The 27,052-nt window shown below is 42.3% G+C and overlaps 2 protein-coding genes and 1 pseudogene across 16 annotated transcripts in view; 1 reads left to right on the forward strand and 2 right to left on the reverse strand.

Annotated features, from left to right (window-relative positions):
* ROCK2 (Rho associated coiled-coil containing protein kinase 2) overlaps positions 1 to 12,793 on the forward strand; it is a 136,683-nt gene extending 123,890 nt beyond the window's left edge. For 6 of the 13 annotated variants that reach the window (XM_067008105.1, XM_067008108.1, XM_067008114.1 and 3 more), the window contains 2 exons: positions 8,009 to 8,109; positions 9,365 to 12,793. In XM_067008105.1, the coding sequence (XP_066864206.1) occupies positions 8,009 to 8,096 (88 nt within the window). In that variant the 3' untranslated portion in view covers positions 8,097 to 8,109; positions 9,365 to 12,793. Of the gene's footprint in view, positions 1 to 1,223; positions 1,288 to 8,008; positions 8,110 to 9,364 lie in introns of those variants that run through there. The other 7 variants (XM_067008112.1, XM_067008116.1, XM_067008113.1 and 4 more) reach the window with 4 other exon arrangements.
* On the reverse strand, positions 3,793 to 25,537 carry SLC66A3 (solute carrier family 66 member 3). Of its 3 annotated transcripts, none has more exons than XM_067008147.1 (7): positions 25,257 to 25,537; positions 22,662 to 22,744; positions 22,517 to 22,586; positions 19,730 to 19,787; positions 17,450 to 17,570; positions 16,687 to 16,728; positions 3,793 to 6,649 (listed from the first exon to the last, which is right to left on the reverse strand). In XM_067008147.1, the coding sequence occupies exons 1-7, from the start codon at positions 25,397 to 25,399 to the stop codon at positions 6,402 to 6,404; spliced, it is 765 nt and encodes a 254-aa protein (XP_066864248.1). In that variant the 5' UTR covers positions 25,400 to 25,537; the 3' UTR covers positions 3,793 to 6,401. The 3 variants fall into 3 exon arrangements, with proteins under 3 accessions (XP_066864248.1, XP_058935377.1, XP_066864249.1); XM_059079394.2 differs by lacking the exon at positions 3,793 to 6,649 and adding an exon at positions 13,835 to 14,978 and having other exon boundaries at positions 25,257 to 25,527; XM_067008148.1 differs by lacking the exon at positions 3,793 to 6,649 and having other exon boundaries at positions 16,687 to 16,856; positions 25,257 to 25,527.
* Positions 5,305 to 6,088, reverse strand: LOC131765623 (pantothenate kinase 3 pseudogene; annotated as a pseudogene).
* Positions 25,538 to 27,052: the final 1,515 nt, after the last annotated feature.

Genomic DNA, 27,052 nt, shown 5'->3' on the forward strand with positions numbered 1-27,052 from the left:
GACTGAAATCTGAAATCTTAATTCAAATCTATAAGTTTAAAATAATAACTTGTCTCAGATTTAAAGAGTAATACAGATCAGCTTTAAAAATGCAAATATTAACTAATGAATATAGTGGGCGTTTTTTATAATTGAGGTGGAATTGGGAATATGGAGTAAGGATAGAGGTTATTATTGCACAAAAACATTTTGATGGAGCCATTTTCATATAGCTGCATTATAGTAATTTTTGATTCAGAATAACCATTTCTTGACTTACTAGCTAATACAGTATTTATAAATAAATACTGCTATTCATTGAAATGAACATTTGGTTAGCTAAAGTATATACTTAGATCATGTATCTGATTTCAAGTGTCCTTTTTGTTCCCTAACACAGGACTTTCAGTATATGAATAATGATGTGCATTGGCTGTATTATCAGAAATATTTTCATTCTAGCCACATCGTGTATGAAACTGTTCTTAAAACTAATATCTCAAGGAAATAATTTAGAATGACAAAGGTAGAATTGGTGTCTCAGCAGTGAAAATGTTGAGTTTTTGTGTGAGGTATGATAATACTAAATATTGTAGAATTAGCTATTATATGATAGTAATTGACCTGAAGAAACTCAAAGGATTCAGAGACACTGAAGGTCATTCCATGTACCCTGTGCAAAACATCTAAAAATTAAATTTCTATTATTGTAGAACCATTAATGTATAAATGCCAAGCTATTTTAATACCTGACAATATGTAGTGCTTTATAGCTTCCAATGTGCTTCCATATGTTGGGTTGGCCAAAAAGTTCGTTCGGGTTTTTCCATAACATCTTACGGAAAAACCCAAACGACCTTTTTGGCCAACCCAATATATTCTCTTTTAACTTTATATATTCTTCCATTTGATCTTCAAAATACTCATGGAGTAGAATAGGTAGTATTACTCTTTCTTTTTGAGACTCTAGAAAGGAAGATAATTTGTTAGATTCAAGGCTATAAGAGCTATAGTTTTTTTAGTATATTTTATTCTTCTGTGCTGTTTGACAAGTTAATGATTTCACTACATATGTTAAGACAGTTTACAAAGCAGTTTTCAGACCAACTGAGGCATGTTTTCAATTACGTAAGTTTTCATGCTCGGTGACTTATAATTTTCTTGCCCCCCCCCCCCCCCCAGTTCAGCATTATGATTTATTTGAAAGCACATTTACTTTTGATTTTTGTTACTTTTTTTTTTAGTTCTGGCCCTGCCCTTCGAATCATTCTTCACTGATTTTTTTTTAATACATTTTGCATAGCAACAGTAAGTAATAGGGATTTCTTTCTCTCACAACTATGCATGTAGATAAAACTAATACCAAAACTGACTGTAAATAAAATGTACAGGGATTTTTTTTGGAATTTTAAAATCTAATATGCTCTTTAAAATTTTAAATGTAAAGATGGGCAAATTTAAAATACAGTTTTGCATGTTATTATGCCTCTGCAACATTATTTCCATTGCTTTTAACATCTGTGCCTCCGTTGCTTCGTTAACTCATAAAATTGTATCTGTGTCTGTCCTTAGGTGAATAACCCTACATTTTGCATTCCATTTTGGGTGTCACATTTTACGAGTAGCATACACAAATTGGAAGGTATACAGAAGAGAATTACCGAGGGAGTAGTGGGTCATTTGAAGGTATTACATACACATATAGCAAGTGAAGGAACTAAGGATATTTTATTTTAGTCTTCTGAGGAAACGTTTTGAAAGGATGGGAGATCATAAGTAACAATAAGGATTTTTCCTTGGAAGAACGAAGCAGAGAGGCATATTTTTCAGTCAGCTGGGAAGAACTATCAAGCAGTCAGATTTGCAGAATTGAAAGAATTGGCTTGCTCTAGAATAGTGAGTGCCCTGTCGCCACAGGTGTGCACCTGATTTAGATGACTGCTGGGCAGAACTGTGAGGGAGCAGCGCTCCTTGATCTGTCCTGGGTATGCAGTCTGGTGTCGCGTAGCAGGGCTCCCGGGGAGTCAAGCATTGGACTGGATGGTCTGCAGTACCCTACTGATTTATAACTTATTCCTGTGGATGAATGGGTAGAGCTTTAAACGCTTATCCAAGAAAACCTAGGAACAGAATTTCTGGTGTGTATCAGCAGTAATTTAATATCTAGCTCTTCATTTGTGTTTATTTAATATTAGTCTTAGCACTAGTCAGTCTAGCTTTAGTTGAACTAACTCACATGCTGTCTTTCTTAAAACAAATGTTTGGCTTCATTAGACATCATCAAATATATATATTTCTATACACACTAAAACATAGTATCCATAAATATTCATCTAATCTTTTTTTTATTCCTTTGTTAACAACTGCATCATTACATTTTTTTCCTTTGGCTTCTGTGATGTTCTTCGTTCTGATTCTCCTTTTACCTCTCTTTGCAGCACTTCCCTTCTTCTGTAGTGAATTGCTTTAAAGTAATAAGTGTTAGCTACTATTATTATATAAAATAACATAATTTTATTATATAAAATAATTTTTGAGGGCGTATTATAATATGCTAGGCACTCTTCTCAGAGCTTTAACTGTACTAACTTATTCATCCTCATAACCACCCTGTGATTTAGCTATTTATGTCTATATTTTACAGATGAGGAAACTAAGGCACAGAAGCATTGTGTGCCAAATGTCACACAGCTAATAAGTAGCAGAGCCATGAGTTTAGATCCAGATAGTCTAGTTCCAGATCCTGCATTCTCAACTGTAATACTTCACTGCCTCACAGTGATTCAAGTAGACTTGAATTAATTGACAGTTTATAAAGCAATGTATAGAAATGCTATTCTAGAAGAATGTTTTCTCGGTAATTTTGAATTAAAATACTATGCTGGAAAAGTAAGAAATTTGTGAATAAAATGCCGATTTTTGATGAAGACAGTTTGGAGAGATCCTAATTTGTTCCAGTGCAAGACACAAAATACTGGTCCCTGTTGAGGGCATTTCTCTTTAATTATCTTTTTCTTTAAAGATTTTAAAAAATTATTTAAGCCACGTAGAAAAGTATAAAGCAAAAATGCAACCAATACTAGTTTATTCAGTTTTAAGAAATAAAGCATTGCCAATACAGTTAAAACGTAAGGGTGAGGGGAGCTATTATTTTATCATTATCTCATCTTTATATTTTCCAGTTCTAAATATTAGAACATTAATAGACTAATTGGGAAAAAAATAATAAAGTTATATACAACTTGAAGTGTCAAAAATCCATAAATGAAGTAGAAGAAAATAGGGGAATATGTATCCGATCTTGGATTAGAGAAGAACTTCCTAATAATAAAAGCAAAGAAAGAAAATAAAAAGATTGACTAACCAAAAATTAAAGCCTTGTAGATTTAAAAACACCACATATTTTACAATACATCTGTGAAAGATGGGTTAGTATCTTTGTGCATGGAGTTCTTATATAAGGCATTTAGAAAAAGGGAATTGACTCTTCCCAATATAAAAATTAGTGAGGAACTTATAGGCATTACCATGAGTATGAAAAAGTGATCAACCTGATTACTAAGCAAAGAAATTAAAACAATATTGTAAAAATATTCTCGCCTGCCAATGTGGTAAGGATTAAGAAACTTAGTATTGGTGAGATGTAAACAAGCCCAATCAAGTGCTGCTAAGTAGAACTCAAAACTAAATGCTAGTAGAACTGAAAACTAAACCCCTTCTGAAGCAGTCTTTGGCAATAAGTTTTACAGGCCTGAAGTGTATACCCATTGATCAATTAATGGAGGAGCATAGACAAACAGATAATTAAACAGTACTGTTTAACATGTTGTTTATTATGGAGGCATGAACAAGTGTTATGGGAGAACAAAGGAAAGCATAGAGAATTGTGCAATTAAAACATCAAGAACGGTCTCAAAAAAATGGCGGATATCAGTAATTTCCCAGGCAAAGAAATAAGGTAAAAGACAGCTTTCGGCAAAATGTTATGTTTAGAGGCACTAGTTGTCAGAATTACCTATGTGTTTGTAATGTTGTATTGGGTTAAGGTGGGGAGAGAGTAATAACAGGAAGTGGTAGAAGATGACACTGGAGAGAAAGCTCTGAGCCAGATTGAAAAGGACCGTGTTCACTATGCTATAGGAGTTTGATTTTGTTCTGATAGAAGGCTTTCAACAAGAGATTAGTATGTTTTGACTTAATGAGATCCTGAACTAAAGTATTGACAGTGAAAATGGAGAGAAGAAACCAAGTTAAAGAAAGATTCTTTTGGGGGGGGAACTCTAATGCTTTTATTACCAGAATGTATGAAACATTGATCCTTTTATAATTCTGCAATACAGCCTCAGATTCCCATAGTTTCAAAACAACTCATCTTTTAAATTTCCATGACATCCGTTTAGAATAAATGATTTTGTTGCTGTTCACAGTAGAAGACAGTCTTTCGCTTTTATGGTTCAGACCTAATTAAACAGAAATGGCTAACTTTGGGCCTAAGATAAATGTGGTATAGAGAGAAGAGCACAGAACCCTACCAATACATATAAACCATACTCCATTCAAATAGTCCTGGGACCTCACTGAATGGACTCTCAAATAAGTAATTAAGCCTCCAATTAAAAAACATTTTAAAATGTACTAGCTGATAAACTTAAAATACAAAAAATGCAGTATCATCAATTATGTGCATTTTCTACGATTCATTTTAAAATTCAGGCTAATGTTTAACAGTAGTATTTCAATTAAATTATGGCATTTGAAAAAGGTTATACTTCTGGGGAAAGATCACATAAACATGCTTTTTGGGAGAAGATATGTTTGGAAAACAACAGTAATGGATAATTAATATTGCTTTAACATTTCTAAAATCACATAAAAATGATCATCTTTGATTGCCATTTCAGTAAGTTTCGATACAGGGTATGTTACTATCCACTTACTAGTAACCAAAGCACACATAGAACAGACTTGTAAAAAATACTCAGAATCAGTTCTTTTCATGAGTTAAACATTTCTGAGACTTTAAGATTCATGTTTGAACATACAGTACTGCAATGTTGGCTACATAAAATAAAAGGCTGTATTGCATTTAAGGATTTAACACTGGCTATATACAGAAGGGAAAGCATTTCACTTAGAAAGACTTCACATTACTGAAGCTCTCTTTTTAATATGGCGACATATAGCAGCTTACCATTCTGACACTTAAAAATCAACAGGAATAGTGCTACTCTTTTATCCTTTGGTTCCCGGTGACAAATAATGCAGTAATAACTGGTTTTCAGTTCCTCTCGAATGACATTTATTAACAGAGAGAAACCCAATGCTTTAGCTGAAATTTGGCAGCCCAAGAAGTGTACCAACTGCTCCAGCATACCCCTCATGCTCTAGAAACAATGCTTTCAGTTGACCTTTTGGCAGTAATCCAGTGCATATGCCAAAAGTTTCATCGAGAGAGTATTGACACATAAAGTTTCCAGCAAAGACAACGGTTTATTTTCCCATCAACAGCCCACATTCGTGCCACAGAACCAATGTTATTGGTGATAGTAACTAATGTAGCTCTTGCTAGATGTTGTTTACTAACATATTCTCGCTTCTCCTTATAAATCATATTCCCAAAATTAGATGCTACAGCCCAACCAGGCAGACCAAATCTTTCATAATCTCCTCTGTAAATAGCACAGACCAGCTTGTCAGCTTGGGTGCTGTCACCTTTGGATGCCATTTCAAGAGCCTCTTCAAAACTTTCACAGCCAGTCAATAAACTACATAAACCCAGAAAGGTACCCCCTCCAGGTCTTGTCCCAGTTACTTGTTCATAGTTGTCTTTGGAATGGACTGCTAACATACTGACGCTGGAACCAGTGTTTGCTACCAGCAGTGGGTAGGGATCAGCCAGCGTGAAAGGCATCTTTTGGCATCTCTCAGGTTCTGAGGCATTAGTAAAATAATAGCACTCTGCTTGTCCACTGGAACTGACAGCATCTGTATACAGCAGGCCCTTTACAAGGCAGGCAGGTTCATCCAGTTTGTGCAGGTGGAGGTTTCCAGCTGTGCGAAAACCGTTTTCAGACTTGTTGGCACCACCTCCTGTAGCACATAGCACCATGTGTAATGTTGAGAAGTTTTTCTCTCTTTCCCCTTTAGATAAAAGTAGGCAGGTCCTGGGCTGGAAATATAAAATGCAAGTACCCTCTCCAGCCAAAAAGTGTTAAATCTTTCAGTTCAAGGTGTACATCCTGAATACCAGTGGATCCATAGGCTACATTAGAAGTCACATATTTCCGGATACTTTTTAAGCTCTCAGCTTCTTCCTCTGCTGTGATATCGATAGGTTCAAAATTTGAGCACTTTACCAGAGTTCCCCCGATGTCCATGCCAAACGATGGGAAAGAGGGTTTCTTGGCATCCTTGCTTGATCTTCATGGCGTCGGCCCGAGGGGAGGCAGCCTCGTCCGGGGAGCGCAGAGGGCGGTGGCTGGGCCGCTTCCTCCCCTCGGGCCGGGCGGGGCGGGACGACCTGAGACGAGGCCCCAGCCCAGGAGGTGGACCCCCACCCCCACGAGGGGCAGCCGGACCGAGCGAGCAGGGGAAGCCGCAGGCCTCGCCGCTCCGGGGCCCCCGCCGCCCCAAACAAAAGGCCCCGGCCCCGAGCCTCCGCCGCCGCCCTCTAAAGAAAGATTCTTAAGTTAGAATGGCAAGAATTAGATGACTGAGTGGGAGGGGAGGAGGGGGAGGTTTTTTAAGGGAAGTCTCGTCGGGCATTACACTGATAGCCTAGTGAGGAGACTTTTAAACATGGGCACACGCTCCACACATTCCTCAGAGGTTTTGGAAAGATACGAAATGCAGATTTTTCATAAGTATGCTAAAACGGGGGCTTGGATACCCAGGAAGACTTACTGATCTCAGTCTCCCAAGTAGTAGAGTTGAAACCATCGCTAAAAGTTACTTTACATGTAAGCCTAAAAAAATGAGTGTGAGTATATACTAGGCTGTGATATATTTTAAGTGAATAAATAACTGTATCTAAGTTTGTGTGCTTATTAATCAAATATTCTGCATTTAGCACATATTGGAGTAATTTGAGTCGGGTAAATCATCCATCAACCTACTCTGTCAGTGATTCTCAAGTCAAGCAGCTGCATCAGAATTCATCTTAAAATGCAAATACTTCCCCCAGTCCCCCACCCCCAATTTATTTATATCAGGATCTCTTGAGATGAAGCCTGGGAATACGCATTACACATAGCACTGGGTAAATCATACACACTAAAGTTTAAGAACCACTGACATAGTGACCATAGATGGGTCCTTGGCACAAATGTATTCATGAAGTCACAGTTAGAAACAATGAGAAAGTTACTCCTGTTTTTTAAAATAAAAATGATTGCACTATTAGATGGTTGGGTTGGGTTGGAAAGAAAAGACGACGTACACCCCTGTTCTAAGTCCAGTTTATTTGGCCAAGATAAGTTGCTAATGCTGCTTATCTACCTTTGTTTTTCCCTTTATCTGTAGTTTTTTTATGGAAGGCTTAACTTTTGGTGACCCGTTGAAAAAGTAGGGTCCTGCGGGGAATTGAGAAAGCTACATTCTTAATATTACTCATCTTTCATACTAGGGCTTATGGTACAATTCTGTGAAAATGTGAGCCAACTGGGCACTTCTGTGAAGGGAACATTGACACACACTGAGCTTTCAGTTCTTAAATCAAACTGGGCATCAGGGGGGTTACGTCTTCATGTGGGCCCAGTGGAAAGAAGATCGCGTCTTACCCCTAAATACCATCTCTGTCCTCACTTCTCTGGTAGTTTGGAAAGCGTACCTGGTCAACATGATTATGTGCATTTGCATGTAAAGAGAGAGAAGATTTCCCTGTGTGCTTCCATCTTAATTTTAACATGTTATCAATGAAGGGAAAGTTAAAATGCTTACAGCACAAAGTGTGATTTGTTTTGATCATAGCATATTAAACTGTCGTTTCTAAAGAGTGTTAGAGTATAAATTTGCAAACCTCCTATTGCAGATTGCTTGATTTGGCATTTAAAGACTGGGATTGGTCATTTGATGATGTTGATGGTGGTGATGATGATGACGATGTTTTTGATTTCTGAAGAAGTAAATGGGGTAAATCAAAACATGAGGAATGAGTTGTTTTAGTATTTCCAAGTAGTGCATGTGGTTTGCACTTCGGGTTTTCATCATTTTTGACCAGTTTGAAATTTTATGAAGTTGTTTCTGATAGTACTTATTTGAAAAGTAGTTTTCAGACAAGTTTCTAACTGAAATTTCCATGTTAAGTATAAAAGTGAAATGCTATGTTCAGATTCTTTATTGGCTATATATTTTCAATGCAGTTGGAATTGTAATTTCTTATCTTAGGAATGAAACATGTAGAAATAACAAATGGAGCTAATTCTGGTACTTTCTGTTCATTCCAAAGAAGCCATATGCAAAGAAGTAAAATTTACAGTGTTTTCAAGTTCCTACAACTGTTATTAGTTTGTGAACATAGCATGGGATTCCTTTCTCCCTCCACCCTTCTCTCCTTCCCTCCTCTTTCCTTCTTTCTAACTTGCAAGAATTGAAACCATAAAAACTTTGTAAGTCTAATAAATGCTGTGAACTAGCTGTTTCTGATTTGGCTATTTTTGTGATGTGAAATGTTTACTTTTTGAAAATTTAATGTTACTCTTGCTGAGGAATGCTAATGGTATGCTGTGAAAGCTCTTGTGCTTTTAGAAAATGTGGTTTGGCTAATAGTGGCTAACAGAGATTTGAATGAAAATTGAAACGCGTGAGTTAAACCTTTTTTATGGAATGAGTTTAAAAGAAGTAATGTCTATCTTAACCTAAGCAACATGTTGCGAAATACATACTTAAATCACACATTATTGGAATCTGTTTATAACCAGGATTTACAGAGTATTTTTTACATATATTTACTACAATGTGTTTGTTCCTATTTCATAGATTTTTTAAATGTGGCATAGGGTCAAACAGTCAAGTAGAACCTGGTCCATAAGTGCACTCTTCTTTCAGCTACATGAGGCAGCTAACAGTTAAACCCCAAGTCAAACTTGACATTCACTTGAATTATTCAGTGGCATATTGTCTCACCCTAATATTCAGTTAACCATATTAAAACTTGTGTGTCATGTTTGTGGCCAGTGTGAGAAAATATGAGGAAGAATATAATTGCATGTATCTAAAAATAAGAAAAGTAATACAGTAAATGTTTATGCATGATTCAGGTGTTGAAAGTATAGTAGTTGGAAGACTATATAGTTTGATGTAAATGGAATGCCTTTTCAAAGAACTGATAACAACCTCTTAAATTATTTCACTGTATCAACTAACTTTATTTTCCTTTTCTTTCCAGCTAACTGCCTTCTATGAATGCAGTCATTATTCAAGGTGATCATATTCTTACAGTTGAAACAAGACTGAAATATGATGGCCCAAAATTTATTAAAAAGCTATATTTTCCTGAGAGACTGATACACACATATATGTTCCCTTTATTCCTGCAATATAAATTCTAAATGTTGGATAGATTTTTCTGGGCTCCTTTGGAGCAACAAGTTGAACCAACAGTGATTGGTTAATAGAGTAAGAATATCATGTGCAGCTCTTCCAAACTTGTTCCAAAAAGCTCTCTTAGCATCACTCACACTACACTGAATAAAAGGATTGAGAAGAGTTAAAGAAATCATCTTTTCAGCTTCAGCAGAAAGATTTCACCAGCACATTTGCCAGAAGAATCTGGGAATGGATTCCACTACAGTGATATAGACTGCATCTTTAAGAAGTGACCATTATACTGTGTGTGTGTGTGTGTGTGTATGTATATATACACATATGCGTGCACGCACGCACACACACACACACACACACACATCTATATAGTACTGTAATACTGCAAGAGGGTTTTTTTAACTTCCCACTTTATTTTTTTATAAACATTAATCAGATATCATTACTTACTGCAGTTGCAACTATGCATTTGTATAAAGCCATAATGTTGGAGTTTATATCACTCATTTGTGTGTACCTGATGGAAGCTGCATGTTCATGTTTAAGCAATTACTGTAACAAGAAGTTTGAAGTTAATTATATCAGTTTCCTAATGCTTCATAATAGGCAACTTTACCCATTTTGAATGCCTTAATTTAATTTTTTTCAAAATCTCTACCCTTTTCTGTATTTAAAAAAAAAACAAAAAAAAACCAAGTGTTTACCAGCTCTTAGGATGCAAATATGCTTTGCAGAAGAAAAATAGTGCACTATTTTTACACATAGTAGTTATCAATGTCAGCCTATTTTGATTGTATAAGAGAATTTTTTTTTAAGTATTGGTGATAGAAACAGTAATGGATAGTATTGGAACTAATATATCTTTTATGTATATCTATTATTCATCCAACCCTTTTTACAGACCTCAGTATTAGTGTGTGACTATGAAATGTTTTCTTTTAATTTCCTGGCTACCCTAGGTATGTTTTTATTTCTGATAAAGATATTTGTGACTATTTTTACATTTTCACACTCAAGATTCAAAAATTATCTCAAATACAAAAAAAACTAAGACATACTGTAGATATATTTTAAATATTTAAATGTGATCCCTTAAACACACAACTGTGTATGGCAATATTTCAGTATTGGGTTAAGAAAACTGGTGACTGGGAAGAAGTTGCCTCAAAGGCACTTAACTTGATTTTTATTTTTTTAAATGCTGTTAAAGTTAACAGTTTATGCAGGACTATTCCTGCTTTATTTCTCATTATCCCAGAAAAGTGTATGTTTTATACTGCTACAGTGTACATCAGTAAGAATCAAGTTAAAAAAAAATGTGTAGTCTTTTATCAGTCTTTCTTTATATACATACACAGAGTTTGGTGTGATATTGAAATACATCATCTAATATTTCTATGAAGGAAGTAGACATTTTTCATTGATTCCTTCTGGGGTCAGTGTAGGGTGTTTAAAGAGTTAGATCCCCAATTATAGATACTATTGTGGAAACTGAAGAGTGGCCTTTGGCTACTGATGTATTGAAACTGAATCTTGTCATTACATTATCCAGGCTGCACTCTTTCATGCTGTCTGTGCTAAACTAGATACGCATGCCATTTCCCTTGCGGGTATGTTCTGGTTTGGGGCACAGCTCTCTCTTTTTTTTTTCTTTTTCTTTTTTTTTTTTTTTTTTTTAAGTAAGATTAAAAAATGAAAAATATATAAAATTTATATAGAATAAATATTTCCATTCATTAGACTTGTTAAAAGGAGACTGAATTAATATTTTATATAAAGATTTTGTTACACTATGGGAGGCTCTATCATATTATTCTGAATTGGAGAGTATATATATATATATATTTTTAATAAACTTTATTAAGGTGAAATAATTTGAAGTTTACACATGAGTAATTGAAATATTTGAGTAAAAATGGCAAAAGTTTAAATTTTGAATGCTGTATATATTAAAGAATATGGAGAATCATGGTGTGATGCAACTATACGAGGAAAATTAATGTGAAGTCTTTTTGGGGGGAAAAAGATATCCTAAGAGGCAAAAAAAATCTCTCCATGAAGATTCTTCACATTATATGGTTTGACATAAGGATTTATAAGGTTTGTTCAACTAATGGAAATGTGCTTAATAAAAAATTCTGACCTTGGGTAAGAATTTGCTTTATACCCTGTTCCTGGTTTCACGTACCTACATGAGTGCATACACCCATCCAAATGCTCGCTTCCCAACACTCATTAAATATGACATTGACTTGGTTTAACAGCCTGATTTTGTGTCAGCTTCTCTTTTTCTTGAGGCTCCAAAACTTCCAAGATAAATTTAAGACCAAAAGTTGCTTATTTTGTCACACCTTGATTTCTCCTAGAGCCATAAATACCTCCTTTTGAGAACTAAGAAGTAGTGAATACTGGGATTTTCTTAGTTGGATTTTTTTACTTTTGTGGGAATAGTGAGACAAAGTAGAAGGAAAACTGATGCCAGGATTACTGTTGAGGATTACTGTATAGCGCATTTTTGCAAAGTATGAACTAAAAAAATGCTATCTAGAAGCAACATTTAAAAAAATCTGTCTGAAAGTTTAAAATGCTCTGGAGCTAACTAAAGGATAAGTATACCAATAAATCTAAAATAAAGGTTAGTGTTTTTAAAACTAACCTATGCTAGAGTTACTCCATTCTGGCTCTGAAGGAGCTCCTTTATCCCAGTTTATGTGCAGATCCTCAAGAAGCAATACTCTAGGTTGCCAAACCACAATTTAAGAAGTTATGCTGCTGCTGTTAATCTATTCTTACAGGATTTGGGTGGTAAAATAGAGAAACTTGGACACCATATTACCTTATTGAAACATACTTTAAATAACATGTTTTAAAAATCTGATGAAAGCAAGTCACTTCTGAGTTTCTCCGTCTCTGTTGACACTGCTACTGACTCACCGCTCCTCCCCTGGGATAAGATGTCAGTTTCCCTATATTGTGAAGATACCATAGCTGGTTTGTAAAGCACTTTGAAGATAAGCACTGTGTGACAGTGCTGAATATTATGCTTGGGGGGGCCTCTCCTTGATTCCCTTCCCCACAATAGTTTTGTTTGGAATTGTAATAAGTTATGAACTGCATGGTTTAGATAATCATAAATATTTGATCAGCTGTCCCCTTGAACAAAAATCATACCCCCCTGATAGTTTTTAATTTTGTTGCATCTTTGTAGTAATGTAATTGTATTTTATGCCTGCTTTTTATATTAAAAAATTAAATAAAAGAAATTAAGACATAAGCATTTTCATACTTTTCCTGTGAAATAGTCCTGGAATGCTGCAACCTTCTAAAATTTACCCCCCAAAATTACCTACCCTGAAAGATGGGTAGAGCAAAGAAGTCTCAACTAAGGTTACCGACTTGGGAATCTTCAGCCCTATCATTTAATCCATGGAGAATACAAAATCGAATTTCAGCTGGGCGTTTGTGTCTGATTTAATGTCAGTGCAAACTTGAGAATCTCCTCTGAGTGTCGAGGATAAGGAAAAGAGGCAGGGAGCCTGTTTTTTTAGGAATACTGTGCTGACAGGTGGTTTTCCTGAAAGCACTTTTTGGGGGTCTTTTCTAGTATACTTGCTAACCATCTGATCTGGCACAGGTTATTCAGTCTGGGCTTCAGTGTTTTCATCTGTAAAACGGAGATTGTTCACTTATAGGATTGTTGCGGGATTAAGTATGATGATGTGTATAGAATACTCTAATGTTTGTTCCTTTCCCTCCCAAAGGGGAGAAATGGAGAACTCTTCACCTAGGATAGTATGTTTTCTTTAAGGAGTTGCTTTAAGCATTGATAAAGTATATCTAAATAAAATATGTTGGACTAAAAATCACATGATTTATACTAATGGTCAGATTATAACTGCATATGAGAAAAGACTCATTTGGATTTTTTTAAATGATAACTGATTTTTTTTTTTTTTTTTTTTTTGTGGTACGCGGGCCTCTCACTGTTGTGGCCTCTCCCGTTGTGGAGCACAGGCTCCGGACGCGCAGGCTCAGTGGCCATGGCTCACGGGCCCAGCCCGCGGCATGTGGGATCCTCCCGGACCGGGGCACGAACCCGTGTCCCCTGCATCGGCAGGCGGATTCTCACCACTGCGCCACCAGGGAAGCCCTGATAACTATGATTTTTAAAACTACAGAGTGATTTATTATTTACTTTTAGATGCCATGTTTTTCTTCTTGCTGGTCCCAAGCAGTAGTTCTAAAAGGATTAACCACAGTTTATATTTTTTTAAATTGCATTTTACATAACCTAAAACTAATCACATTTAAACAATTGAGTTTTAAGACTCAGAAGAGTTCAAAATAAAGTTTATTTTACATAGGAAACAAACATTTTCTAGTAAGCATCATTTACTTATTGCATATTATAGAATGATGCCATTCAGTTATTAGGGGAAAGAGTTCTTAAAATGTTAGAGTTGATAAGCTTTTACAGGAAAAAGTGTACAGTAATCTTAACATCATGTTCAGAGTATGATACTATAATGAGAATAAAATCCATAAGAACTTGGTAGCAATACCCTGCACTGAATATACTTTCAATAGGCAAAACCTGGTCGAGGTCAGCTGTATTTTGTACCAAATTCCAGTAATGGTATCGTGTAGGTGTGATCCTTTTAAAAACGGCAGCATTGTGCTTGAATCAGAAAGTATACTGGGATTGCCTCTTCATGAGTAGAGGCTGCAGGTACCTTTTGTTACGAATTACTTGAAGGCACAGTACGAAGTTAAAGGATTACTTTGGTGTATGAATTCAAGCCAGTTAAATTTTTGCTTGCCTTCGTATCCTTGCTGTAACCTAAGGAGGTATTATACGGTAATATGATACAATAAGGCCATCCTGTTATGTCTATATTACAATTAAACATTAGTCCCAGAAAGTGAACTCTGGTAATTTATTACAATTCCACTTGAGCAAAATCCCACTCCATTCATGTTAGTCTGTGTTACGGAGAGGATCTATTTTTTAAAAGATTGTGAAAGCTGAGAAGTAGATGTAGGTAGCTCTTTGGAGGGGACTTAATCATGACTTTAAGAATAAGGGTCAGCGCTGTCTCCTCAAAATGGGCTTCTTGGGAGGCTTCCATCAATCACCAGCCTTCTCAGAACTGCAGATGTCTGAACCCTACCTTAACCTAATGAAGTGGAGACAGGGATTTTAAAAATCGATGTTTTTAAACAAGCGTTTAAGCGGGCTCTTCCAAGTCTAAAATACCTTTGGCACGGTTGGCTAAATTTATAAAAGACCTGGTTTAGCAATGAGCTTTTTTTTCCTCTGGTTCAGTTATTCAAAATCCACTCTTGTGTGTGGGAATAATATATCCATCATTCAGACTTCACATCGGTCTTCCGGTAGTGAAGTATTGTAGCTGCTACCCATGTATTTAAGGCCAGCATGATCACAAAACGTATAAGAACTGAAATCAGTCAAAAAGAAGAAGTATGTGTTAAAAAATACTGTTTTCACATAAAACAAAATCACCTTCTCTAAGGAGAAGCCCACCCCCCGCCCCCCAAATGAAACAGAACCATGGATCATGTGGACTTTTGAACAACTTTGGTTCCAAATATTTCTGGAAAAATGATCTTCCTATCATGACTACCTTTGGTCACTTGGCCTGATTTCATGATTAATTTCGTCCTAAATGCTTAATTTGGAGGAATCTGACTCTGGTTGGTAAATATTACAACTTTTTAAAACCCCGTTACTCATTTTTTAAGTCTTGAGGGTGGTGGCGTCTCAGAACATTCCATGTTAATTAAGCAAAGGTGGTACACCGCACTCAGATAAGGTAATTGTGAAAAACTAGCCCAAATGTCAAAGCATGTTTCATATTGAGGTAACCATGAAAATGTGGCTCTTTGTTAAAAAGAAACAAATAACCTTAGTGACTTGACAGACACTCTCCTGATAAATAAGGTTTATGAGATTTAATGTATCTTTGGGGTTGTAAAACACTTTGAAGATAGCTAAACTGTTTTTAAAAGAGTATTCTCAGATATATTGATCACTTTCAGGAACAGCTGTCACCTTAGATACAGAACAAATCACAATTAACATGAGGTTTGTTTTGTTGTTTAATTATGGTTTGACTTTCCTTTCCAAGCAGAGAATTCTTGAAGTCCTGTAGGGAAGACTCAGGTCTCTCTCTTTTCCCTTCCCCACTTGACCCAAGTTTATGCTTTGGCCAGAACACTTTTACTCCTTCTCTCAGAGCTGATGGAAAGTATTTGAACCAAAGATAAAAGCCTCGGGGAAGGGACTAGCAAATGCACCCTGCTGTTCCGTAGCGATATTTCTCAGACAATGATTAGCTTATTTAAAAGGTCTACACACCAGGGACATATTTCTAGTCATCATAGAATGGGTGACACCACCTGTTTTAATCATTTTCCAAAAGTTTATATGCTTAATTTGGGAGTTGAAAACTCAACCTAAGGAATTAATGAAATTCTCTTTAGGTTAACCCAGGTATATTTTATTTCCTCCTCCATCACAGTATTCCTTTAAAAATAACAGAACAAGGACATGGAGTCGAATGATTACGTCCCTCCCTTTCCTGCTGCTTGTGGGCAGTTCTCTGAGGCTCTGGACCATCTGGCCACTACCACCTCCTTCCCTCTCATTAGACCCGCCCCCGTGCTCTCACGCCAGCCCTGCTGGTGCGCTCTCCATCCTCTTTGCTCGTGACCTCCACACACGCTGCTCCTTGTAACAATCTCTTCCCTCGTCCCTGATCTCTCTCTTCTTCAAATTAATCTCCCCAGCTCCCTCCAACTAGGTCAGGTTCCCATGTTAGGTGCTCATCCTGTCCTACTCCTTCAAAAAATGTTTCACAACACTTTTCAATAGTTAATTGTGTGATTACTTCACTGTTCATTTCCACTGCTGGTGTGGAAGCTTCACGAAGATAGGAATCTACTATCTTGTGCATATTCTATCCCAGGTACAGCAAGTAGATGCTTAATACTATACATGGTGACTGATGAGGACCAGGAATATATTGTCGCTGGCCTCCAGTGGGGCTAACTGGCTCCGTTAAACCCTAAGACAATTTACAAGTGACGGAGGCACAGATGGCATAAAATTCAAAAAGGAAGTGGGCAGGAAAATATTTTGCTTACTTGTAAGATCACTGGTGGTCATTAAAGTTGTCATTATTCTTGCTGTAAAAGCAAAATTTCAGCAATAAATATCAACTTCTCAGACATTCTGGTATTTAGCTAATATCTTTCCGTTTTAAATGCAGGAATATATGCTGACTGTTCTTGAAAGATTTGGGTAGAAGAGAACCCTGGATGGAGAAAATGGTCCTTTAAGATATAGACGAAACATGAAGAAGTATAATTCAAATATCTAAAACTAGTAATAGCTCTGAATTTTTTAAATGTTCCTACATACATATAGCATATATTCATTTTAGGTAGTTCCTGCAAGAATCCAAATGAACAGTGGAAATTCTAAAGTTGAGACCAAACACTGTGGCTCCAGAGAAACGCCACTGCTGCAAATTATATTCATTCGCAAAAGCCAATGTATGATTCTCATCTCTTTAATCTGTTACATCATAAACATTCACATTTTTAAAACAAGCTAGTGGATTCAGTATAACCAAACTCAAGATGCTTTTCAAACAACAAGAGAGGACTGTTAATATTAGGCCAGGTTTTTGGAGAAAAGTGTGCTTTCACTTCTTTTTAGCAACTTGCAGAAAATGGAGAGTGGTGTGCATTAAATCAGCCTTGTAAATATGGATACACTAGGAGGGTCTATCTGAATAGTTACTTGCAAAGGATTTAAGCTCGAGGGTCTATGACATACGCACTCCTCTGGGTAGACACCCCACGCTGGCAAAGGACACCCCACCAATTAGAGGCTTGTTCTTACCCGCACAGGTATATGAAGCCAGGCTCCACGTGAGAACGCTGACGGCTCCTGAGTCCCTGCTTTTCCACAGGTACTGGAGCTGTGCAAACTTACTGGCTGCACTGATGAAAGTACATAAATTCTGTTTGAGGATAAAACAGGAGAAAGTTAGGAGTTCCTTAGTTTCACCAGAAACTAGATACTGAAAGAGCACCAGATACTTAAAGCATTCTTTGTTTTCCTGGCTGCGTCGTGTGGCTTGCGGGAAAGCGCTGAGTCCTGACTGCTGGACCACCAGGGAATTCCCTGAAATCGCTTTTGAAGCCAAATTTTCATGCCAAGTAATAACCAACTTGCACAAGGACAAAACCCAAATTTCGTGATAAAGAATGGACGCAGCAGTGGGACGTTTACGTATAACCCACCAATTCCACTGCTTAGTGAGTAACTGATGGGTAGCAGGTAGTTGGAAGCTGAGAGTAAGAAAGAACCTGCAATGGCTACAAAGGCTTATCTGTCCCCACCTGCCAAAAACAAATAGATGTATAGCTATTATGATGCTTTCAGAGCCTAGGGGGAACCATGCTGCTTTGCACTGACAGACTCACAAACTCAAAGCAGCAAGCTGGAGCGCATTGGCTCTGGGTTTCTGGCTGTTCTGATGAGCCACGTGGTGAGGTTCCTGCCCTCTGCTCCCCGCAAGGTCAGAGTCTAGCACCCTCCACCCTAAGCCGGGCCCAGGCTGCCGTTCACCAGGCTTTACACATTCACCTGCAGATTATTAGGTTTTCCCGTAACACAGAGTCTAGCAGAGAACAGGGCGGGAAACGTGAAGGGCGCTCAGGCTGCTGCGCGGTCATTTTTAAGTACTTGAATCGTATCTTTGCGAATGAACTAAGAGGAGGTGATTTATCAGTTTATCTAACCACGAAAGCACAGTGTAGGACTTCCGTGGAAACCATCTCTCGATCTGAATTGGGGCTCGCTCTTGAAAGCCACAGAACTGTAAACCTTCTATAACTTGGGTTTTTCAAGAATTCAAACAGCTTCCCTCCCCTACAGGATCCGAGGGTTCGCTGCCCCGCGGAAGCTCTGAAACGCAAGCTCTTTCTCCTCTCTGGGGCTCCAGGACCCTCAAGCCAGCCACCCTGTCCCGAGGCGCCAGTGGCTGCTGCCGAGTTGGCGCCCAGGAAACACGTGTTGTGGACAGTCCCTGCTTGACAAGGGAAACCGGAAACTACCGTTTATGAACTACTAGAGCATCACCCGTGTGGTCAGAATAGAGCATTCGCTGAGAAGGGAACAGAAAAACCCGAAGCTTCCGGCCTTTGGGCCTGATTCCTGACGAGCCTATAGCAGCATTTTCCCGGGATGATGTTCCTGGGGGTGAAGGAACATCACCCCCCAAACAACCAGACCTGCAGCCACCTGACCACAGCGGCAGCTCCGAAGAGACTAGACGTGACCTACTTGTAGCGCGGCCAGGTTGAGCAGACATACAGGACACCCAGTTAAATCTGAATTTCAAATCAACGACAAGTAATTTTTTAGCACAAGTTTTGTCCCATGTAATATGTGGGACATAATTACACTAAAAAATTATTCGTTGTCAGTGTGGTAACCCTTCTAATCTGCTTTCCATGCGTCATAAGGTTGAGAGCCAAGTTCCCCTTCCGACTAGACACCGGAGGGAGAAAGGGTGGCAATTCAGGAGTCTTGGGTGTGGCGGGCAGTGACCGCCAGTTAGCTCTGCTGCTTTTCCCACTGGGTGGAGAAGTTCACGTCAGCCACCGTTTGATCTGTGGTCAAATGCTTCCGGACCCACTGCCAGAATCCTATGCTCACAGCAGGGAATTTTGGGCCCTTAACCAAGGAAGGAGAAAGGGTATAGGGCTTACTTACCCTTTTCCAAGGAAGAAAAGAAAAAAGTGCGGGGGGGGGGGGGAGTTAGAAAAATAATGAGTACGTGGCCCATATGTCATTATTTACCTGATAATAACCTGAAACTCTTTAAGTTATGCTCAGTTCTTCATTCTACTACTACCTACCCGATCCCAATCCGGTTCTCTAGGGCCCCCAAAAAAGGGAAGTAAAAAAAATTGTGCCGTACATTTCAGTGAGAATAATGTTTTTAATCTTTGGATAGCACTGGGCTTTCATCCCACTATCCTTTGGTACAGTTGAAAAATGAGCAGGGTGAACATCTGATCTATAAAGTTTTTTGCAGGGCAGGTGGCGTGGAGAGAAGAGGTAGACAGACTGCTGTGAACACACCTTCTTCTCCAGGGGCGATTTACTCACCATGGCCAGATCTATGATCCACTTCTGCAGGGTGAGGATGAACCAAGCAGACACATAGCTTACCACGTGCTAAGGGACACAGCAGTGGCTTGGCCGCCAGCTCCACTCCCCTCCCAACCCCGTGCGTGTGGAAACAAACCGAGACCAGAGAGGTTACACACCTAAGCTAAGTGTGGGACGGGGAACAGCTCTGCTAGACCTCGTCAGATTCGGAAAAGACAAAAATGATCCAAGTGAACACCTTCTAGGAGTTCAAAAGCACAGAAGCAGATTCTGGAAGAAAATTACAAAGAACCCTGCGTTCTTGGACCGATCCTAGGGCTGGGAACGTCCCTGATGATTTTAACTGCCGGTTTAACTCCTGACCATGCAGACCTCTCCAAGGTTAACGTCAACAGTGAAGCACTTAGGTTCGAATGAGAAAGCAGGTGTCTTCTGCAAAACTGGTGTCACGTGAAGCTGTTTACTGATTTCCTCTTTCCCACTAACTCCAGTGTAAAAATGACGCAGCTGGGGTGAGCAATGCTAGGAGATGGGAGGAATGATACCAGCTTTTCATCAAACTCAGTGATGCTGCAGGAAGACAGCCCGGCTAGAGAAGCAGAAGCAAACACAGGGAGGTGGTGGCCAGGCCAGGGAGGGGACGGCCAGGAGCCTCTGCTGTGAGCTGGGGCAAGTCATTTTCCTTCTCTGGGCCTTGGTTTGCTTATCTGCAAAATGGACTTAACATTCCTTGCCCAATCTACCTCCTCATGGCTTTGTGGAACATCGTAGGGACCCAACAGGCAGCTGTGATTATGATTAATAACATTATTTAAATGAAGAGATTGAAATAGATAAGGCCCTGTGCTCCAAGTCAGTAGAACTAGATACTAGTCAACACCAGAAAGGCAGCCTGAATCTAGGTGGATGGAATCTGGCTTTTTGAACACTCTCTAATTCAAGTCTTAAACTAATGTTGCCCAATTTTGTACCATTGCACCTCATTCCATTCATTCCAACTATACATTTTATAAAACTTCAGCAGTAGTAGCAGCAATTGAGATCCTAGAGGTGACTCGTTTGTAGGGTGGCCAGATTGAACAAATAAAAATACAGGACAACAAGTTAAATTTGAATTTCAGATCAACAACAAATACTTTTTTAGCATAAGCATGTCCTGTGTCATATCTGGGACATACTATTACTTTAAAAAAAATGTATTGTTAATATGGCTGCCCTGCTTATCGGCTCTCTGTAAGTCACAATTGGCATAAGGAGGTCATAAAACATCTTGCTGATACCGCAGAGGTGCCATCAGCAACCAAGTTTTCTAATCTACTGTCTCACCATTTGCACAAAGATAAGCTGTTGCATTTTATTTAAAAAATAAATCACACGGGGCTTCCCTGGTGGCGCAGCGGTTGAGAATCCACCTGCCGATGCAGGGGACGCGGGTTCGTGCCCCGGTCCGGGAGGATCCCACGTGCCGCGGAGCGGCTGGGCCCGTGAGCCGTGGCCGCTGAGCCTGTGCGTCCGGAGCCTGTGCTCTGCAATGGGAGACGCCACAACAGTGAGAGGCCCGCGTACCACAAAAAAAAAAAAAAAAAAAAAAAAAAATCACACAATGCTTTTAATTTCTTCAAAGTACTCTGTTTTCAAAAACCTTTAACCATCTGGCGCTGACCTTGAAGTGTTGAGGGGCAGTGGAGCCACACGATCCCTCTTTTTTTGCAGAGGGAAACTGAGTCAGGGGGCTTACAACTCCATTGAACAGCAGAGGGTCAGGACTCAGTCCGCACCCAGCTCCCCTCTGCAGACAGGCTTTTAGCACAAGAGCCACCACGAGCCTGCCGCCTCCTCAGCTTGTCCTGTGCTCCTGGTATTTTCGTTCTGGAAACGACCCGAAGAGGCAGGCATTCTGATCCCTCTTCACAGACGGGGCCACTGCAGCTTAGAGGCCAGTGCCCAAGGCCACCCCGATGGCAGTGGCACTGGGCGTTCCCACCACTCCACGCCCACCTCCTCACGTGCTCAGTGCAGACGGGGCCTGGCCGTCCCCTCCCTCTCTCCTCCACCCTGAAGACATATACATCAACAGCTCAGATCACTTCACGGATGGGGCAGGATTAACTGACTCCCATTTAAAAGGCTTTCTTGGCCTTTTAAGGAGAGTGAAGTTCAACAAGAGAATAAAAGGGTTTTTACAAGGAGAGTGAAGATGGAAGGCCGGCCCTCAGTTCACAGAAGGTGCTGAGTGATGTGAGCAGGGATAGGTCTGTGTGACTGACCAGAATCCACGGAGACCTTCCTAATGTCTTGACTTTCACTTTGAACCAGCCCTCAGGAGCCCAGACCCACCAACAGGCAGTAAGAAGCCAGGGTGACCAGGTGTGTTAGTGGCAGCGTGTTACACGCCACACGTGCTCGTTATTACATGGGGACATTTTGGGGGGAGGAAGAAAGATCTCCCTTCCCCTAAAGAATACATTTGGACAATGTCGCTCTTAGCAGGAGGGCTTCTGCAGCTAGCTCAGCAGTGAGGTACTAAGTCTACGTGGTGGGTCAGGGCACCATGGGGCTCCCTGACCTCAGAGGGGTGGCCCCTGGGCAGGGACTGTTCTAGAGCATCTCGAGGCTGTGGAGATATCTGCTCAAATGGAATCTTGCATTGGGGATTTTTTTTTTTTTTTTTTTTTAAGTTTAACCAAAAGAATATATATCTGGTAAAGGACCCTGCTTAATAACATCCTGTTAGCAAGGAACACCCCCAGTTCCATCTCGGATTCTCAGATGCTGAAAGGATACAGGACGATGTATGGTGCTGCCCGTTTCACATCCCCCTTGAAATGGAAGACACACAGCAGGAGGATGAGGTCTGGAAAAGAAAGGCTCCGAGTGAGAGGGAGGAGGGGCCCCGAGGGCCGAGGCTGGGCGCAGGGGCGTCGGTTACCTTGTGCGATGAGGATGGGGCACTCCAGGTAGGTCAGCAGTGGGTACTCGAAGTAACACTGGTACCGGAGAAAGACCAGGAACCTGGGGAGAGGGAGGGTGCCTCTGAGCTCGGACCAACCCGACCCACAGCAGGGAGGCCTGGCCGCCACCCAGGAGCACAGGTTTGTTTGCAAAAGCCTAGAACTGGTGGCGGAAGTCTGCAAACGTCAAGGAGCGAGGTACAGGATAAGAAGGATGAAATATCCATTTTTAATCATCTCCCCGATTTCTGAAGCTGGGCACTGGTGTCCGTCAAGTCCCTTGGATGGTCCGTTACAGACAACTTTTATGAATTTTACAGAACCACTGACCAGGATGAGAAGAGACAGGGCTTTCTGGACCCGGGCCTGCCTGTCTCTAAGGCTGGGCTCTTTCGAGGCCCCAGGCAGGTCCCTCGGAAGGTCGAACCCAAGAAGCCACACAGGCCGAGAAAGATATCTGAGGGGGGCTGAGAGCCATCCGTGGGTGGGGCTCCTGGGCAGGGCTTCTAAGCGGCTGAGCGCGCAGGGCCCAGCAGCGAGCGGGGGAGGCCATGTTTTGAAGACGAAGGACACCCCTAGAGGAGTCTGGTGGCCCCCCTGAGTGCTGCGCAGGCTGGCAGGGGGGACAGAAGGGACAACTCTTCAGTTGCTCAAGAAAATTCGAGCTCCGGAGACGCTTCGGCTTGGAGGGGTGGGAGACACCGAGCCCCGAGCCCCACTCCTCTCAGAAGAAGAGGCCCCAGCTTCCTGCCTTCCCAGCCCACACCCTGGCCAGCCAACTCCCTCAGAATCGCAATGCCCTCACTGTCCCTTCAGGGTCTGTCTCCATCCCCGCACCCAGGCTGGGAGGACCCCTCAGGCCCCCTCCTCCCCCAGGGTGAGCCAGAACCTCCACAGACCACGTGGACTTAATGGCTCACACCTTCCAAGCCGGACGTGGCGTTAACAGAGCCCCACGCCCTCACCCAGGCGGCACTCTGGGCGACCCCGGCCGGCGTTTGCCCCTCCACCCCCGGCTGAGCCACCTGCCCGAGGCTGCCCAGGCCTCGTCCCGCAGGCGTCACCTGCTGAGTGTGGAGCCCGAAGTGGAGTGCAGACTCCAGGGCTAGGGCGCTGGGCTCACAATCCCCGGCTGTTACTAACCTCTGGGGCCTCGGCTTCCCCATCTGTGAAATGGGGACAACATGCTCTGTATCTGCACACACGGAGGCTTTAAACGTGTTACCTAAGGTCATGTCTTCTGCCTCTTTCTCTGGCCTCACTGCTTCCAGTCCAGCCTCCAGACTTCGGATCACAAGCCCCTTGCCTGGAGGGCCCCTTTCTCGACGTCGCTACCTCCTCTCCTGCCTGAGGACGCCAAGGTGGCCCCCTCCTCGGGTGCAGATCAGGGCCTCCCCTGCCCCGAATGGGGAACTTCTCCTCCTAGTAATTATCTGTTTTCCTCAGAGAACTGGGCTGGCTCTGAGGCAGGATGTGCTTCCCCAAGGGGCCTGTGGCTCAGACACATCCTACGGCTGGCCCCTCAGATGGGGGTGTCCCGGGTGGGATCCCGCAGGTCCGAGGGTGGCCCCTCACCCCTTGTGCCCTGGAGGTCTCCTGTTTCTCCCTCTCTCGCCCCTGCCTTCCTTCTGGCCCGGGAAACCGGGGTCCACTGCCCCTCCGGTCCACTGCTTCCGCTGAGGACCGGCCCTCAGAGCCGCTGGAGGGTAACTGGGGTCCCTGGGCTGGTGAGGAGTAGAGGGGAGGGGGCCCCGCCTTGCAGGGCGAGGAGCTAGACTGCTGGGTTCACGTCTTCCCCACCAAGTCTTACAATTCTGCTTTTCACCGTTCGGGTCTTTATTATTACTTTGCTTATTCAGAACAGTACTTTTAATTTTTTTTTTTAATTGAGGTATATTTGACATAGAAGATTATATTAGTTTCAGGTGTACAACATAATGATTCAATATTTGTACATATTGTGAAATGATCACCACAATAAGTCTAGTTAACATTCGTCACGTTCAGGTTTTTAAATACTGGATCAGGGCACCCATTCCTGATTTTGATAGAAAAACCGGCCCTGGGAGCAGTCTCGGCTCCCGCTTTTCAAGCGCCAGTTATAGCCCAAGTCCAGGTCAAGTCCTCCTCTCCCTCCCAAAAGCTCTACGTTTTCTGACACCCCGCGCCCTCCGCACCCAAAGGTGTAACTTTTAAAAGCCAGAGAGAGGGTCCTACCCCTCATTTTACAAGCGAGGAAACCGAGACCCGAGAACGGAGTGGGGGATGGTGGGGGGTGGCTTTAGGGAGGATGCAGCTGAGAGAGCCTCGACGTGCAAGCGGACTTGCTCAAAGCTGGATGGTTAGTTTTGTCCCTAATGGGCGGAGTGATGATTTCCTTGAGTGTCGGTTTTCTCATCTGTAAAATGGGCGTGCGCCATCTTTCGTTACCTGCTCAAGGCTTCGGGGGGGAAGCAGCAAATTCGGAGGGGAAGTGAGAGGCCCGCGCTCTCGGCTCCGCTTCCCCCGCCCCTACTGTATTAGAGTCGAGGGTCTCCCGGGCTCCCGTCGGCTCCAGATCGCCCCGGCCTTACCCAGCCAGCTCCAGAAGTAGGCTCGGGAGGCTGATGCCCCGCGCGCTGCGCGCCCCCAGCACGGCGAAGATCTGCGGCAGCTTGAGCGTCGCGCACACGCCCAGCACGCTCCAGTTGCAGAACCACAGCAGCCGCTCCTCCATGGCGCCGGCGCGGCTGGGCCTCCGGACTCAGCGGATCCGGCCGCCGCGCGAAGGGGAGCCGCTCAGCACTCGGCCGCCGGGCTCGCCCGGTCCTTCCGCCTTCCCCGGTTCCCTCTCCGGGCCGCCCTGTCGGGGTCCGCCCCTCCGCCCCGATCCCCGCCCAGAACCCCGCCCAGGGCCTCCTCTCCCGCCCCTTTGTCCGCGCGGCGCCGGTCTCGCCCCGAAGCCGCCCCGGCTCCTCCCAGTCGGCGCAGTCGCTCCGCCCCTCCCCGCTAGCCCGGCCCAGCCCCGGGAGCGCTCCGCCTGGAGCCGCCCCTCTCGGGTCCAGACGGTCGGGGTCCGCCCCTCTTCCCTCCCGGTCGTCCGTCCGCCACCTCGCCCCGACCCCTCCCCAGGCCCTCTCCCTCCGCCCCGGGGCCCGCCGCTTGCCCGCGAGGCAGGTCAACGCTGGCCTTTGCGTAATCTGGCCGCAGCTGATTCACTTTTCCGTGTTAAACCGACTCGTGCAGTTCTGAACCTGCGGGCGACGTCTCCCGCTTTCCCACGGGTTGGATGGGCAGGAATTGAACCGCAGGAGGGCGAAGGGGCACCCCTCACGGGGGGCTGGGCCATTTTGTTGGGATTTTTTACTCCTGAAAAGTGTTTTCCTTTGTTTTTCTCACTAAGCATTTCAGAGGTAAAAACTTAAACGACCCAACTTAGTTTCTGTGCGCCCTCCTCGATTTACATACGGAGAAACAGGCCTTGCGGGGCCGCGCTTTCCTCCAGCCGAGAGTGGGGACGCGTCCTCCCCAAGGGCAGGCGGCTTCCTTCCTGAGGGCTTGGTCCTTAACCCTGAACACTCCCCTCCAGAGACTCGCACTTGAGAGTGAAATTTTTTCTTAAGGAGGTAAAACTAGATTTCTATTGACAAAAGAAGGTAATTTAGACTGAGGGGCTGGGGGTGCATTTTCAGGCTCAAAATGGTATAGGTACTGAGTCAAGGTTACAACGGAACAGAAAAGTCACAAAAATGCAATGCCGGAAACCACCGTAAAGAAAAAAATGCTGCCTGCCGTTCCAGTTCTATAGGATCAGGCCTCTTAGCCACTGCACTCGCCCACCACCGGTGTGGCCCGAGGGGAATTCAGGATGGAGAAAACCAGGAAGCATTCTGTGTGTTGGATTTACTGACCTTTTAGCTAGTTAAGACGCATATTTAAGGAAAAACGTCTAATGACCCCAGATTCTCGCATCTTCCAGTACAGAGAAAAGTCATAACATCATTAACTTGAGATGTCCGTTCTTTGTGCTTAGCAGTAATCTTTTGATGTTTGACTACATGTTTTTCCCAGCAAAAAAAGTTCATATATATCCTGGCTCTCCCTTATCTCTTCTGAGCAGTTCCTTAGAGCTATTTGAGAAGTTGTGTCCCAGGCTACAGTCCTCAATAAGGTCCCCAAATAAATCTTAACTCACGTCTCTTTTTGAATTATGGTTTTCTCAGAATACATGCCCAGTAGTGGGATTGCTGGGTCGTATGGTAGTTCTGTTTTTAGTTTTTTAAGGAACCTCCATACTGTTCTCCATAGTGGTTGTATCATTTTGCATTCCCACCAACAGTGCAGGAGGGTTCCCTTTTCACCACACCCTCTCCAGCATTTATTGTTTCTA

The sequence above is a fragment of the Kogia breviceps genome, chromosome 11, assembly GCF_026419965.1.
Source record: "Kogia breviceps isolate mKogBre1 chromosome 11, mKogBre1 haplotype 1, whole genome shotgun sequence".
Lineage (NCBI taxonomy): Eukaryota > Metazoa > Chordata > Mammalia > Artiodactyla > Physeteridae > Kogia > Kogia breviceps.

Coding starts and splice junctions, on each gene's coding strand:
- SLC66A3 (XM_067008147.1), bottom strand. CDS start 25,399: ATGGAGGAGCGGCTGCTGTGGTTCTGCAACTGGAGCGTGCTGGGCGTG. Junction 17,571..19,729: donor GGATCATAGATCTGGCCATG/GTGAGTAAATCG, acceptor ATCCTCAAACAG/AATTTATGTACTTTCATCAG. Junction 6,650..16,686: donor GACCACCAGTGATCTTACAA/GTAAGCAAAATA, acceptor ATCTTTCTTTAG/AGGGCGGCGGCGGAGGCTCG.